Below are 15,502 nucleotides of genomic sequence, written 5' to 3'. Positions count from 1 at the left end.
TGCAGCACTTGAACACTCATCCTGCTCATGGCTCAGACAGAAAAGACACTGTAGAGTCTACAGCCCAAGTAATCTGGAAGTGTTCAATATGGCCCTGGCAAAAGCCCTTTTGAAGATTAAACACAAAATGTTTTCCAGGATACAGAAACCTAGCCTAGAAGCAGCCTTGAAAACCATCCACAATAAGTTGGCACCTACCAATTACCTTGAACTTTGAAGTAGCAAACTAGTTTCAAAACATTATTCAAAGTTTCCAACTCTACAGAAACATGGGCTATAAAAACCAAAAGACAAACATGCAATGCTAAACATCTGTTCTCCTGTAAAGTTTCAAGGATTGTACGTTTTCAAGCCAGCCTAACAGTTTATGTGGAGAAAGCAGATGGCTGAGAGGACTCCTTTCAGTTTGTACAAAAACCTCACTACCTTACTCCTAACCATGATCTCAAACTCACCCTATTATCTGGGATGGGAATAAATATTCTTAGGAGGAGGTCCCACAGTGATAGATAGATGACACGGATAGAAGAGACCTTGAAGTGTGGTTTTAAACACATTACTTATCTTTTTTAGTTATTTAAGATTACAAATACAACCCATGTTTAAGTGGTTACCTATCAGGAAGGGTGACAGTCAAGAAGAATGGTGATAGATAAATCCACCAATGGGTACACTGTCAAACTTGGAAGTTCTTCCACTCACCTTTATGCACAGTAGACCTTTTTCCCCTGGAAGTAAATTATTTCCTAAATTTAATTTTGAAACTCTCAGAAATGAAAATTTTCTGAGACAAACAGCTATCCATAGGATTAAGACTGTGCCCACACTGCTGCATTCCAAACAAAGAGGGGAAACATTCCCCACAGGGGTTTCCAAACACCTCACTTTGGACTAGTATAGAAATTGAGTAGATAAAGTTTATATGACAAGCGGGACGTAGCATACAAAAAAGAAATTACACTGATATACAATAACCATTTATTGATCCTTCAGCTTTAGAAGCTGTCTTACTTTGAATAAGGGAAATACTGTCTAAAATAATGGAAGCTTTTTTAAACCTAGAATAAGTGCTATAAAACAGTTTAAACCATCATTTTACAGTGCTCAAATGCAATGCATGCAGAGTAGGTGTACGGTTGCTAAAATATTGTGTCATCATCACTGCTGTAGACGTGAAATGCCTCACAGATCAATGCTTTACAAAGCCAAGCGCCTTGACGGGGGAGTTGATACACAGCAAATATCTGGAGCTTCTCTTAAAGTCAGTGTGGTAATACCATTAGTACCTAACTAACCTAAATTTCATTTAAATAATCTGTGCTTTATAAAGAAAACAAAGTTAAATTACAACATCTCAACAGAATGCCTAGGGGGATAAAAAAAAAAAGTATAATCTCTTCTCACTTTGCAGCATTTAATGCCATTAAAGGATTTTTGATTTTCTGGATTACAAACTAACTCTTACTATTTTTGCCAACATTAGTAAACTGCTGACTGACATACACTAACACTAAGCAAGACAAAAGCAGCTTCTTAAATGCTCTACAGTAAAATAATAAGCAACATAATTTCTTACGCATAGTGCAAAGAAACGTTTAGTAAGCTTACTAGAGCAAGTTTTCCCAGTGTACTATATACAGTACAGATTGCTAAAGCCACTTTTTAGAACTTAAAGCCCAATGTGTTTTTATAAGTCTTCCTTTAAGAAGGTTTCCTTTGGTAGATTTAAATTAATAACTCAATTTACAAGCACTTCACATTTAGAATGCATAATTAATTCGAGAGTAGACACCTACTGTTTCATCACTTTTTTCCTGCTGAATCAGAACAGTCGATTTCATCTTCAGTTCATACCATTCTCCAGAAAAAAAAAAAAAACAGTAGTTGAAAAGTAGGGAAGGTTTTGCTATTTGATACCCTATAGCATTCTAAAAAACCGATACAACTTATAATTTGTGCTTTCTGTTTTGGATCCCCTTTGTTCAGTCCCAGGCAGCTATGTTACAATCCGGCTCTTTCATACACTTTGTGCCCCGCATCCCTTTGGATGTGGTGAACTTCAGTCTTTCCGAGCTCAAGCAGAACTACTTACCGGGCTAAAGTTACCTATGAGCTTGCAGAATGGAGGTATATGCAACATCAAGGCTGCCACTACAAAATTTTGTCAAAGCCAGCCCTTCCAAAGCTGTGCAAGTCCTTCGGACTCAAAAAATGGAAGAAAGCCTAATATGTAGGTGGAAGTGGGGTGTTAAGTTACCAAAAAGGTAGTGGGCACAGCTGTTAGAATATCACTAAAGTAATACGAACTAAATTAAACATTTCTACAATATCCTATTTGCCACTAACGCATAATAACCCGTAACACATATGCGCATTCTATATACAGAAAACTAGGAAAACAACAGTTTCAAAGCAAGCCCCATTTTTAGGTCTAGCAGTCACTTGCTTTTTCTTTTCCAAAGACAACCTCCTGTTACTTAGCAAGGTAACTACAAAGGTAGGTGCACGAATTTAAAATGCCTTCTAGAGACCATCTAGAGGCACTTTAGTCTATGATGTACACAAAGACTGTAACTTTTCTGTAGGTTGTTTATTATTGGTAGTAATTGTACCTAAGTATTGTCCACACTAGCTTAACAAACAAAAAAAAACAAACAAAAACACAAAACCCCAACTCCAAATCCAACAGCTCCGCGGCTTTTCCGACAGAGGTTGCTCTCTCCTGTTCATAACTTCCAATGAGCCTCTAAAGCATAGCACAAACAAGATTTGTTTTAAAATCGTAGGTGACGCAACCCTAGTCAGAACAAGTGTTTATAATGCAATATCCATTTGATATCATCTTCACTGTGAAGCATGCCAGTCTTAATACTTGTAAAACTGGAACTATAAAAACCACATTTTTTACAGCAATTTAGCAGAAACAAGAAGTTATAATTTACATAAATAAAATCAGAGTCCTTCCCATTTGAAATGAAGGGAGAGGAGCCCTTTGTTCTTAGGTTTGATCTAGAATAGGAAGTGTTATGTGTTCTTTGCTTAAAAAGACAAAAAAAGACCATTAACAATAGAATAACAACACTGAATTTATGTATGTTCCCAGCAACAGAGAGACATATTTAAAGTAAAATATTTACAGCCTGGAGCATGTACCCTGTGCAATTTATAACAAGTCTACCTTAAGAGAAATTTTAGGCTTAAATTATTTAATAGCATATTTACATTAATATTTGTTCAATGGATGGAAAAACTGAAACAATAGATTAAGTTTCCTATGATTGCTATTTACAGACTGTTTCCCCACCTACATTCTTCCTAGAAAAACTTGCATACTGAAAACATGCAAGATCATTAACAATAGGACAAAGGCATGACTGAAGACAGGAAAAACAATTAGTTGGCACATCATGACATGGGCATGAATTGTGTTTACAAAATAGAATTTTTGGTGCATTTTTTCTTCATCCTAGCCTTTTATCAAAAATACTGTAAATATGCATTCTTGAAACTTAGAACATAAGAGGAAAGCAAAGTTACAAAGAACAGAAGAGAAAAGAGGTTGATTTTAAGTACAAGATATTTTAAGTCAGGTTTAAAACAGACTTAGCAGCATCATAAAATAAAAAATAGCTAACTACTAAGAAGTTTGAAAAAAGCTACTCTTTAAAACATTAGAGTTTTCTAAATAGCAGAGTCATAAGGATAGCATGTTGTTGAGAGAAATACTGCAAATCTGAATTTCCTCCTTTAATCTTGACTGCTGTGTGATCTGAAAAAGGTCTGGTATTTACAGGTTGATACCACACTTCAATATAAAACTGCATACTTGGTAACACTTCAGTATGAATATCAAGTTTTAAAAAAATCTGAATGTAGAAATACTTGAGTTCTAGTTGCAGGCACTGATATTAATTAAAAAAATGAAAAGGTGATCCATGATATCAGAATTAAAAATAATTTCCATTAAAAATGCCATTGAAACCAAGGTATAAAACTACATACACACTGGCATGCAAAACAATGTCCAGTGTAGCATTACTCTCCTGGCAGTCAACATGGGATACTTCAAAAAGTTAAGTACAGCATATACAGATGTCAGTAAAAGCAGCCTTCGAGTAACATCTTGGCCTCACCATCTCCCCCACAGAGGATGAAGACCTTTCTGTCTAATATTAGGAATGAAGATTAGATATGCCACCAACTTCAGCACATGCACTGCCAAAGCCCCAAAGCATGGCAGACCTTTTTAAAGTAAAAGTTGCACAAATGTAATTCTGAAGTATAGACTGATACCCTACATCAGCTTGCTTAACTATATCTAGCATTTGGCTGCAATACTTGCTGCCTGTACCTTCTCTGGAGTAAGTATCAGTATGGTCAAAATACTGCTCTTAATTTATCATTTGGGATTTAAGACTTAGGCTGCAGATGCTGAAAATAAGTCTTACTCATTATGGTAAACATTCACCTTTAATGTTTGATTTAGGATACAAGTGACCTGCTGTTGCCTTCCTCTGTTAAGATTTTACTCAGACATAACAGAAAGATTTCTCCAACAGAACACACTATTTTCTTTGGCCTCGTTTTTATTCAAGATTTTCCATTTTTACTGTGCACTTAATTTTTTCATCTTAAGTAAAATATTTCAGTAACTTTGTAGGGACAAAATTAAGTGTGAGGTTGAATTTAGTTTTTCCAACTAACAAATAAATGCACAAACTGTGTCGTATTTCAAAACATGAAGTATAGCATTTTGTATCTGGTCAAAAATCTTCTCAGGAAGACCAGGTTAATGTTCAACAGGAAAAGGGAGGCCTTTAAGAATAAAAAGGTATAAGGCCTTCTACTTTGTAGAGCTTTCCAACATATCTAAGACTTAAATAACAGGTTTCAGGACTATATACTTTTATTATTTTTTATGCATTAAATCCAAGACCTCTATTAGCAGTTAGCTGTAGTTACTGTGACAAAGTGCAAAACTTTTAATTATTCCTGTGAGGTTAGTTAGAATTTCTGTACTCACTAACCACATTACATTCTGAAGTTATGTTAGCTAACTGCAATGTTGATACATCTCGATGGCATTTTTGTTCACAGATGAGTTTGACTTTATAATCTGGGAAAACAGGCATCTCTGCTCTCATGTCTTCCAGTATTTGTGACCAAAAAGTTGAAGAACAACTGCCATATAAATGAATTTTCTAAAGCATGTCCTTCTGTACAGGGATGTTCCCTTGCACTGAGATACTACTTGCTTTTTCACTTGTTGCTTTATCTGTTGATTCTTACGCAAGAGAGATCAGAAAGACAAATAAATAGGAAAAAAAACCATGCAGCTGAATTTATCACAGTCCCTTCAACAACTAGGAAACCCTAAGGCTTGGTAAGGTATCAAAAGAGGACATGTGCTACCTGAGAATACTGAAAAGTGCCCACAAAGTGAAAGAACAGGCTTGTTGCAATCCCTTCTCTTCTTCCTAATCATTTTCTCTAAGCTCAGAAATAGCCAGGATTATGTTTGGCCTTCCCTGAATCTTGCTGGAAGACTTGGATTTATCGCTATCCTAATACTTTGTCTAAAGGGACTTCCGCTATAAATCGGAGTGCAGTGTGTAACCAACCGATAACAAGTTTGTGTTTAGCTATTCATATTTCAGCTAGAATTCAAAGTTATTTAAACTGTTTGAAGGAACTAATCCTTCACAGACAGATTAATTTAAATCAAAACCAAAACAATGAAAATCAAAATAGAATTTAATTTAGCCAGGTCAGTTCTAAACCACAATGAGTTCCTAACTTAGAGAAAGCTGTGGATAGGAAAGAGAGTCAGGCTAACAAGCACATTACTGGAGGGAGAAAGGGAGACTGAAATGGAGGAAGGAAGGAAGAAATGTCGATTCTTTGACAAAGGCATCTTTTCTTTTAAAAATTCTAAGAAATTAAGCAAGCAGTGGGGGAAAAAGCAAAACAAACTGCTTAAGAATCCTGAATAAAAACTACCACCTTCTGAATCAGGTTTTACCTGCTTTTTCATTTCTGTAAGCTACTTCCCTCTCCCTGCCTTGTGCTGATAAAGTTCTGAAAGAAAAACGCATTTGCTGGCTGCTGTTTTAAAGTAACTTACTAAAGAAGTGAGCAGATACTTCTTTGAAGCTTACATAATATATGTGAAGTCAGGACTATCAAGCCTGCTATTTTTCTTTGCAAGTCACTTCTGAGCATATCAGGCAGTTGTACAAAGTACTGCTCACCATCAGAGCAGTATTCTCCCTCTAATTCCTGTGTCACCTCACATTTCAAAGACGTTTATTGCTACATTGTAGTTTTTAAATAAGCCTCCTGGACTCATGTAAGGATTAAATGAATCCAAAGACCGACCATCTCCTACTCAGATCCAACTTCTGACCAGAAGGTCAACGATTAAGTTCTGTGGAGCAGCAATGGCCAGAAGTGATGATCTTAATGTCAGCAACATCCAGGTGCGTATTTGCAGTATGATCAGCATGACCTCTGAAGAATAAGACAGCATATATACTTATCAAAAGTTCAGTTAGGCTCAACTACAACACAATCAACTACCTTTGCTGAATTGCTGAAAACTTGCTGATTTTATATAAATACAGCTTGTTTTCAATTATGAGCTTTCAAAATAAAAAGTCTATAGCAACAGAAACCGTATCTCTTAACAGAAAAGTAGCTTTCCTAACATTATTTTGAAATTTTCTCCAGTATCTACAGTTCATTTCTATCCTTCAGATTGCAATGATAGGTTACATCTAATCTAACGAGCTTTCTGGGCAAAGTTCACAATCAGAATAAAACTGCACTATATTGTGGGTATTTTCGCTGAACAAAACTTGGATGCCTAACTATAACCACTTAAAAACCTGGCCTTATATGATTAGTAATGTAATTAATATCTCAAACTAACAGAAAGCAGGTCCAGTACTGCTGAACCTGTCATATTTTAACATTCTACTAATCTGAATTGACATTTCCTGGGAATGTTTCAAGATTTGAATCTCTGAAGTAAAATATTATTTAGCCAATTCATACAGCCAAGCCTTCGTCACCATTAGTTATGAAAAGCTGGTGTAAAAAATGAAGCTTGCAGCACCAGTAGCACTGAAATACTATACTGCAATGAAACTGCTAGAATCATGCAAGGTGTTCTCAGATATCCCAAACGCATGCACTAGGTACTAGCTGGTGTATGCAAGCCTTCTCCCAGTATCAGTAAATGCAATTTAATAAACTAATAAATAACTTTAAAGGCTTTCAAAGTAGCAGGACAGTTATCACCAACTTACATCCTTAACTTTCTGCATCCATTGACACTTTGTTTTCCCATACGGTAGGTTTGCAACAGATTAAATACTTGTTAAGCTTTTCCATTTATAAATGCTTATTATATGCCAAAGCTTTACACAGTTTCAAGAGAAAAAGAACAGTAACATAAAAAATAGGCAATATTAAAAACACCAAGAACTCCCATCAGCTTATTAAAAAAAAGCTACTCCATTTAAGTTTCCATTCCTGTTTTCTGATTACAGAAAACATCCGAAACATTGTCATTCTAGTTTGCTTCCCAATGTTTCTATACTTAGTATCTATCCTATCAACTAAACAAAACTTGTAATGTCGATGCTTTGCTCCTCCTTACTATATCTGTTTTATTGTACAGAAAATCTATTTCTGAAGCCAAAAAGACATTAGTCGTTACTATATGGCCAAGTTAAAGATTAATCTGGCAAAAGATGATGATCTGACAGAGCAGAAATTTCAACAGTTTAAGTGGATCTTTTCTTCGAAAATAGCAAAAGTTAGTTAGTATAGTTAAGTACCTTTGTAGAGGCACCAAAAACAAATAGCCCTTTCAAACTGAACTTTCAAAAAAATTTTAATTTTCATTTCAAAAGGGATCTTGAAATTACTAGATACACATATATCCCTGTCCCACTGCCTTGTAACATACATTCAGTAATTTAAAATAAAGATTCAATATTTTATAGGTTTCATATATATATTATATATTTAATATATAATATATATTTATATGTACATTACACAGATACATACACTCTCAGTCAGCAGGATTAAACTGGTTTGTTTTGAAATGTTTGACTGGTATCACTAATCTACTTCAATTATTTTGTGAATTCAATGGAATTTATCTATTACCTGAAAAGAAGAAATTTAAAAGACCCAAATGGAATCTGTGGATCAATATTAGCACCAATACACACGGCCAGTACTTCAAAATGACTGCAGGGACTGCAAAAATATATATTTTTATAACACCTCTCCCACTGCACAAGCACTCCTGCATATATTTAGGCAGCAATACCTGCCCGATCTACACATCGCTTCCTATGCTAAATTTAAATGTTATATAACTTTCTTTACTGTAATATACAGTATCTCTCCTGTCCTGTTGGATTACTTCATCTTCCATGGGGAAAAGTGATCAATAGCTTTCCAACAGAAGTTTTTCTTTTCATCTCCTCTCCCCCTCCCCTTTCACCTTATGGCTCAGTTTCAAGATTTTACTCAGTAGGCAGCCACCATCAGCAGAGCCAGCACCCTAGTAGCACAGTTCAGACACTGACTCCGATTCTTGAAATACAAAGTTTTGAGGGTGGCTTGCTGTTTGTGGAAACCAACATACTCAAAGGTGTTATCTTTTCAACATGCCCACTGATACCAGCCACACAATAATGTTAGTCAGTCCCCAAACCATAATTCGATGAGTTACCTACCATTCGGGTAACAACAGTAACAAACCCAGTTCTGATTTTAAACATTGTAAGAATATTCACCCTGAGAACGCAGAGGAAGTGTTTAAGAATAAATTCTGATATGTTTTCTCTTCATATATAGTTTTCTTTTTTCTTCATCTCCTCTTGGGTACCTGGGTTTGTATCTAGAATTTGACCTCACACTTGCTCTGCCAGCTGCTCAGTTCACGCCACGGTCAGGTACTGGTGATAGAAAAGCCCAAAAAGGCTCGTGGAAAAGAGGCAAGCAGCAATCCACCAGGTGAGGAAAGACAGGAGTCCCCGGAACAGGAGAGGAGTGAAAATATTCTTTAGGCTTCCCAAAGCCATTGTTATCTGTACTACAGTTACTTTCATCTTTCCATCAGCAGATGGAGACTCAGAATAAACCGAACTGGGAAGTGGACTGTTTTCTACTGGAGTGTCAGAATTAGATTCTGGATAGATGCCCCAAGAATAGTTACCTGTTAAAAAACAGAGTGACAGATAAGATATTTGTAGAACTAGACTTTAAGTTCTGCTATTTCTATCAACTCCATAGATCATCTTATATATTTTTTTCCACATATAAAAATTGGAAAATTTTACTCATAACTTAGTAAATACTAACTGTATCCATCCACATGGCTTTCTGCTAATACTAACAAGCCATTAGGGTAGGATTCATCTTACCTTTTGACATCCTGACATTTACATGTGAACCAGTTGCGTTGGGACCCCTGTCAGTGCTGGGTGTGATTCATCTCACCAGTTGTAGATGTCTACTTTAGGATGGAATGAATCACAGCCTAATAATGCCTATTTCTTTCTGTTGACATTTGGCAAAATGAATGCCACCACTGCGTGGTAGGCTGTGAAAGACATCCCTCACAAGAAAGAGAAGAAAAAACCCAGAGTGACAGCAGATCTCCCAATAATGAAATAAACCCTGTACCTTATAGCTTGTGTTCAAAAAGTTCATTGAAGATTGAAAAATTGAAAAAACAATTAACAGATATTCACAAGGTTAAATCAACAATGCTCTTCATAGCTCATTTTTAAAGTACTTTTAAGCAGATGAATATTTCAATGAAGGTAAACAGCTTAATTTGTATTAATTTGTATTAAATAACTTATCAGAAATAAATCAAATTAGCATATTGTTGAAAGATGTCAAAAACAGCAATAGATGAGCACAGCTTAAAAGTTGTTTGTCAGTTAGTTTTAAATGGCAGGAAACAGCAAAGTATTTCCCTGTTATGAGTACCCATACCTTCCAATTCTCTTTAGCAGACTGAAAATATAAAAGCCCTATATAGAACAAAACACATTTTTGTTCATCAAATTTTGCCTACCTAGTGTTTTTAATAGCAGAGTTGTGTGAAGGAGCATTACCAACGGTGCAATATACTGCAGTGCAATAACACAAAGATAATAGAAAACCCGAGCCACCTGGGAAAACAGAAAAAAGTAACTCATGAATTCTGGGCGACCAAAGCAAACCTTTATGTACATGTTTAGGAAAAAACAGGTAATTATTTAAAAAATATTCCTATGGAAAAAACAAAAACTATTTTAAAAGCTTTCTAGCATGTTTTGGTATGTTAAAAGGCCTAATAAAGAAATTATCCCTAAAATGAGTTCTAGTTGCAGGACGTGAAATCCTAAGAGGAAATACTGAAAGAAAATAATTACAAATATCAGGTTCTGTTAAACAAGATTAATTTTGCTTATGCTAACTAAAAATTATCATTCAAAGCTTCATATTTCAATACACTTAGAATTTTGCTAAGCCATCTCAAAGATAAATATATGGTTAATTTTTAGAGTTCAAATTCCATTTCAGAAATGAAGTAGTAGTCACAGCCCAAAGCCTCATCAAAAGTAAATCGAATTTTGGTTAATATTCCAATGCCTTTTCAAAGTGAGGTATTTGTAAGATTTCCAAATGTGAAATACCAATACTTTAAAAACAAAGACAAGGGGATTTTTCATTAGTAGTTAATCAATAACAAAGCATTTAAATGGTCTTTATTTCAGATACACATTATGGTTCATTGAAACACACTCAGATTTATCCCTCCTCCTGCTCCCAATCTGTTCCATCTTTCTCAAGATTGTTACATTACATATTTTATATAAGCTGTTGACCTAAAAGACTAGATCAAATAAAGACGGAAAAAAAGTCATAAAATCAATAGCAAGCAAGCAATGAAATAAAGTTAACTGGATTTTAGAAAAGAACAGAATACAGGGTGGCAAAAAAGATGAAGGCAGACATGACATTTTTGGAAATAGCTTTAAAACCTCAAAGGGCTTTGAGATGAGCAAGCATCAAAAACTAACATGACGAAAACAAAGTAGTAAAACACTGACAGAAGAAGCATGAGACAAAAATATTTTTATCATATGGCATCAATTATTTTACAAGAGCAAATAGGAAAGTAATGACCAGCACAGACAGACAGATAAGAAGGACTTTACTGGCAAAAGCATCAGAAGAAAAGAAAGCTAGTAAAACAAGACAGGATTTTGTGGCCTTGGGCTTCTTACTGGATAAACAGATTTAGGAAGCTCCACATAGAGAAGACATTCCCATTTTTTAGATAACATGAAATCTCCCCAAACTAAATTATGCATTCACAACAACTACAACAGTTCTGTCATAGCCAGCTGCTGCTAGCTGTACTTCCTAACTGTTTTTCTGAAGCCCAGTGCTAGTCAACTTTGTTTGTAGATAAATATTTGAAATAACTACTGCACAGTTTATTTACAACCTTAACATATTTGTGGAGACAAATATAAGATTATAAGAAGTAGGGAGGATCTAAAAACAGAGAAGAAGCTCCATCCTATGACATACTTCTATACTCCTTCAGAAACATACTCTGACTCAGCAAGATTAAAGATTATCGGGTACCACTATCATGAAAGACCAGAAATGTAAGTTTATTTTGCAGGCAACATGCAACAGCATTTTATTATTTTATAGCAAGCTTAAAAAAAAAAAATTCTGCCTATTCAGCTTGTTGATAAAAAAGAAAAAACAAAAAAACCTAGCAACTCAAATATTTCCTTTTTACTACTTGCCACAGTAACAAGATAGGCAGACAGTTTTGTTTCTAGGCTGGTGCATTTGAGAGCAGTCTTACAGAACTAAACCTGCCTCATTTTATCCCAAAATACAACCATCCTATCTTAAACTTTACCCCAATTTAAAAATCACAGTTGAGGTATTTTGCAATTCTATCAAAACCTGGGCTTTTTTCCATGCTATAACTACAAATCACCACTCACCCTACACACTAGCCAGGTTCTATTCATGCTTAGCAGAAGCAATCATCAAGATAAGTACAAGGCTTGCCAAAATATTTGTAAAGAATATTTCATGAAGGGATCTCTTAGAACAACAATGGATGAACAACTTAAGACAAAGCATCTGTATAATACGGACAACACATCTCTGCATATTTTGATTTCCAGAATTTCTTTGTAATGGTGCCATTTTTATAAGGGATATAGTTTAGGAAGCTTCATTCAGATTTCAGCTCTGGTGCCACAAAGACACAACAAACTAGCTGTTTGTTTTCCTATTAAAAAAATTTGCACAGACAGAGCATTCCAAATACATACAAGCTTAATGCCGTTACACTTACCATTTTCTGTAAATCAACTGTACTTATTCTGCCAGCTTCCTTTTTCATCTGATCCACACATTTCTGTGCTAAATTCAGGTAGGCCTGTAAATGACTGCGCATCATAGCCAACCGTAAAGCACACAACAGGATTATAATCCACAACCGCATGGTGTCAAACATATCTTCTGACATTCTGCGGATAAAAGAACGGTACTGTTGTTTTCCAAAGGTCACCTACCACTAGAGAGTTATTTGTTTGTATTATCTGTAAAGAAATCTTCAAGCATAATGTCAAAAATACTTAACACACAATTCACAGTTATGGAGTTCATGTGCAAGTAATACTCACCCCCCCCCCCCCCCTTTTACTGGTACTTCTTGGTAGCCCTGTTTTAGTATTGGATCCAAATTAGTACCTATTTGTATGCAATATGCAAACAAGAACACTCTTAAATGCTTGAATTCTGAGTAATGAAGACAGGATGCTAAAAACAAGCTCTTTCAGATAATTCAAGTTTTGAGATATATACTTGTAGATACCTGATGCGTACTTCAGCCACCTTAGATACATTGCTATAGCACAACTCTCATTTTAAGAAAAACTGAAAAATGAAATGGAAACACAAAAATTTTACATTTTCAACATTTTACATAATAGCTCAGTGGTCAGAGAGTTATCTTAAAAGCATCTTTTAAACCTAGAAAGCAATAAAAGTGACAACCAATCACATTAGTTTCAAGTCAGTAGTCTTACTATTTTGAATTAAATTATCTAGATTAATAAAATGACAATGACAATCACCTATGCTACTTATACAATATTAATTTCAGATACTGTTCTTCCTGAAAATTCTCTCTTATATGCTTTTAAATATTTTAGCTATCAAATTTCATATGCATTTCATCTACACATAGATCTTAAGACAAATCTCATGGTACTAAGAGCCTTAGGTCAGTTCTCATACCAATGTATCTCAATTGTCTTCAGTGAAGTGACTTCTCTCTTACACCTCTAAGTAAGATGTAAGGTATTAGATGCTGGCAATAAAGTAGTATTCTGCCCCTAGAAAGAACAGGGCAGAACTCCACCAAGCAGATGCCAGAAGACAGCAGCTCTTTGGGAACCATAGCCTTACCTTTCTTAATCAGGTTTAACACTCTGCAACTAATTCACATTCTTCCTTAATTACAGAAGCCCTTTACAGCTCAGCTGGAATTTCTGCAGTACCTTTCAAGATGGATACTAGTCACACCAAGAATTTTAAGTCTCTTGCGTTGTTATAACTTTTACAGAATACTACTTGCACTCATGGTTTTATTCTAAACACTCCAGAAAGAATTTTTAAAGGGAATCTTACAAAGGAACACTCTCTTTGCCCAAAGGTGGGTTCATAATGTAGTCCTTAGTGATTGGTTTTACCCACAGTAGAACCATAAGTAAAGGCGCCAAGAAGTTTATATGTAGCAATGTTCTGAAAGAAGAAAAAAAGGGGAGGGAAGGGAAAGGGGAGTTATTAAATACAGAAAATTACCATTCTGTTGAAACTGGTGGTACAGATTCAAAAGGAGTAGTCCAATTTTAAAATACTGAGGAAAGGTAAAATAAGAAAATTACTTTCCTATTTTTATAAGTAGGACTTAAGTCTCAAAAAACAGGAATATAACATACTATGAAGTCACGTTGGCTGTGGTTAAAAAAGTGCTCTTTGGAATAAATCAAGCTTTTAGACATTCCAACAAACTAACCAAAAGGAACTACACGCATTCTATCACATTAGAGTCACCTGTTGAAAATTTGCATACGATGGCATAACACAGAATTGCAGTAGCCATTAAAATTTTAATCTAGGTCAGTATCTCAAATGGATAATTATGGAACATATGCTGCTATATTAATGAAATTTTTTTTGCTTAATTAAAAACATACTCATACTAATTTCCATTATCTATACAGACCAGGGGAAACACTTCTCACAGGTCAGATTTTCCAGTTTACTGAAGATTTTTATGTAGGAACCTTGACTAAAGGGAACTTGGTACTTGCGTCCAGTTAAAAATACTCTGGCAAAAAAAAAAAAAAGAAAGAAAAAGAAAGAGAGAGAGAGAGAGAGAGAGAGAGAGAGAAAGAAAGAAAGAGCTACTCCATTTCAAAAACACTGTATTCCCCATATATTAGACTACTCAGTTAATGCAGAAGAAGCTCTTTAAGTACAAAGCAGACATTAGCATTTAAAAAGAGGAAATAGTTTTCTGTAGTTTTTCTTGAAATTAACATCCTTCTTCATCTGAACCCCTATCATTTGAATCCCACATCCCTGTCATTTTGCATTACTCAAATGAAATGAAAACACAGTTAAAGACTTCAGTGCTGCAGATATGGTGTTGTGCTAGTAGCACTTCCTCACTAACAGCTTCAGCCTGTCTATATTTCCATCTCCAGCCAGACTGCTTCCACACTATAGAGAAAATAATGAAGTAATCAAATTATTCTAAAAACACAAGACCTTACTGATTTCAAACTATCAAGCTTCCTAAACCCATTAAAATATTTGCATGTTTCAGAAGATGTCACCACACAGTTTAAATCATTGGTTTCATAGGAAAAAAGAAGCACTGCTAGTTATGCAGTGTTGCTAGGGAACACTACAGCACCAAGGAACAGTCCAAAGCATTTCAATAACTTGCAAAAGGATTTTACCTGAGCTTCTACTTATTTAAGACCTCCTACCGGGTTAATGGACTGGAATGTGCCAAAGCGTGGCAAGAATCGCTTTCTGTTTATTTGAGTAGAGGAAGAAAGGCTGAAAGACACTCGAAGCATGCTCAGAAAAAAGAGTGAATGTGTAGGGAAGTGGTACGAATAGATTAAGAGAACTCCAAAATACATCCAGGGAAGAAAGTTGCTGCTAGAGGAAAATCAAACAGGCTACTGGAATTAAGAGTGACATCAGGTTATTTTTATTTTATTGTGCACAAAAACTTATTGCATATTTATGTAAGAAAGAATCATGGTTATCATTTTGGCCAAATTACTGAACTGAAATTTTACCATTTACCTAACCTCCAGTTTTTTTGGTCACTGCTCCCTATAAGTTAAGTCTCTCATTC

The 15,502-nt window shown here is 35.2% G+C and overlaps 1 protein-coding gene across 5 annotated transcripts in view; it reads right to left on the bottom strand.

The window, feature by feature from the left end:
* Positions 1–966: 966 nt before the first annotated feature.
* Positions 967–15,502, bottom strand: part of LOC112991859 (transmembrane protein 161B) — a 45,931-nt gene continuing 31,395 nt past the window's right edge. For 3 of the 5 annotated variants that reach the window (XM_026114668.2, XM_026114687.2, XM_026114661.2), the window contains 4 exons: positions 13,753–13,866; positions 12,413–12,587; positions 10,112–10,208; positions 967–9,241 (listed from right to left, as the gene is read on the bottom strand). In XM_026114668.2, coding sequence (XP_025970453.1) covers positions 8,964–9,241; positions 10,112–10,208; positions 12,413–12,587; positions 13,753–13,866 — 664 coding nt within the window. In that variant the 3' untranslated portion in view covers positions 967–8,963. The remainder of the gene's footprint in view (positions 9,242–10,111; positions 10,209–12,412; positions 12,588–13,752; positions 13,867–15,502) is intronic. The other 2 variants (XR_010386233.1, XM_026114678.2) reach the window with 2 other exon arrangements.

Source organism: Dromaius novaehollandiae, chromosome Z (assembly GCF_036370855.1).
Source record: "Dromaius novaehollandiae isolate bDroNov1 chromosome Z, bDroNov1.hap1, whole genome shotgun sequence".
Lineage (NCBI taxonomy): Eukaryota > Metazoa > Chordata > Aves > Casuariiformes > Dromaiidae > Dromaius > Dromaius novaehollandiae.
Note: the sequence above shows the minus strand (reverse complement) of the source record. Positions and strands in the feature narration are given on the sequence as shown.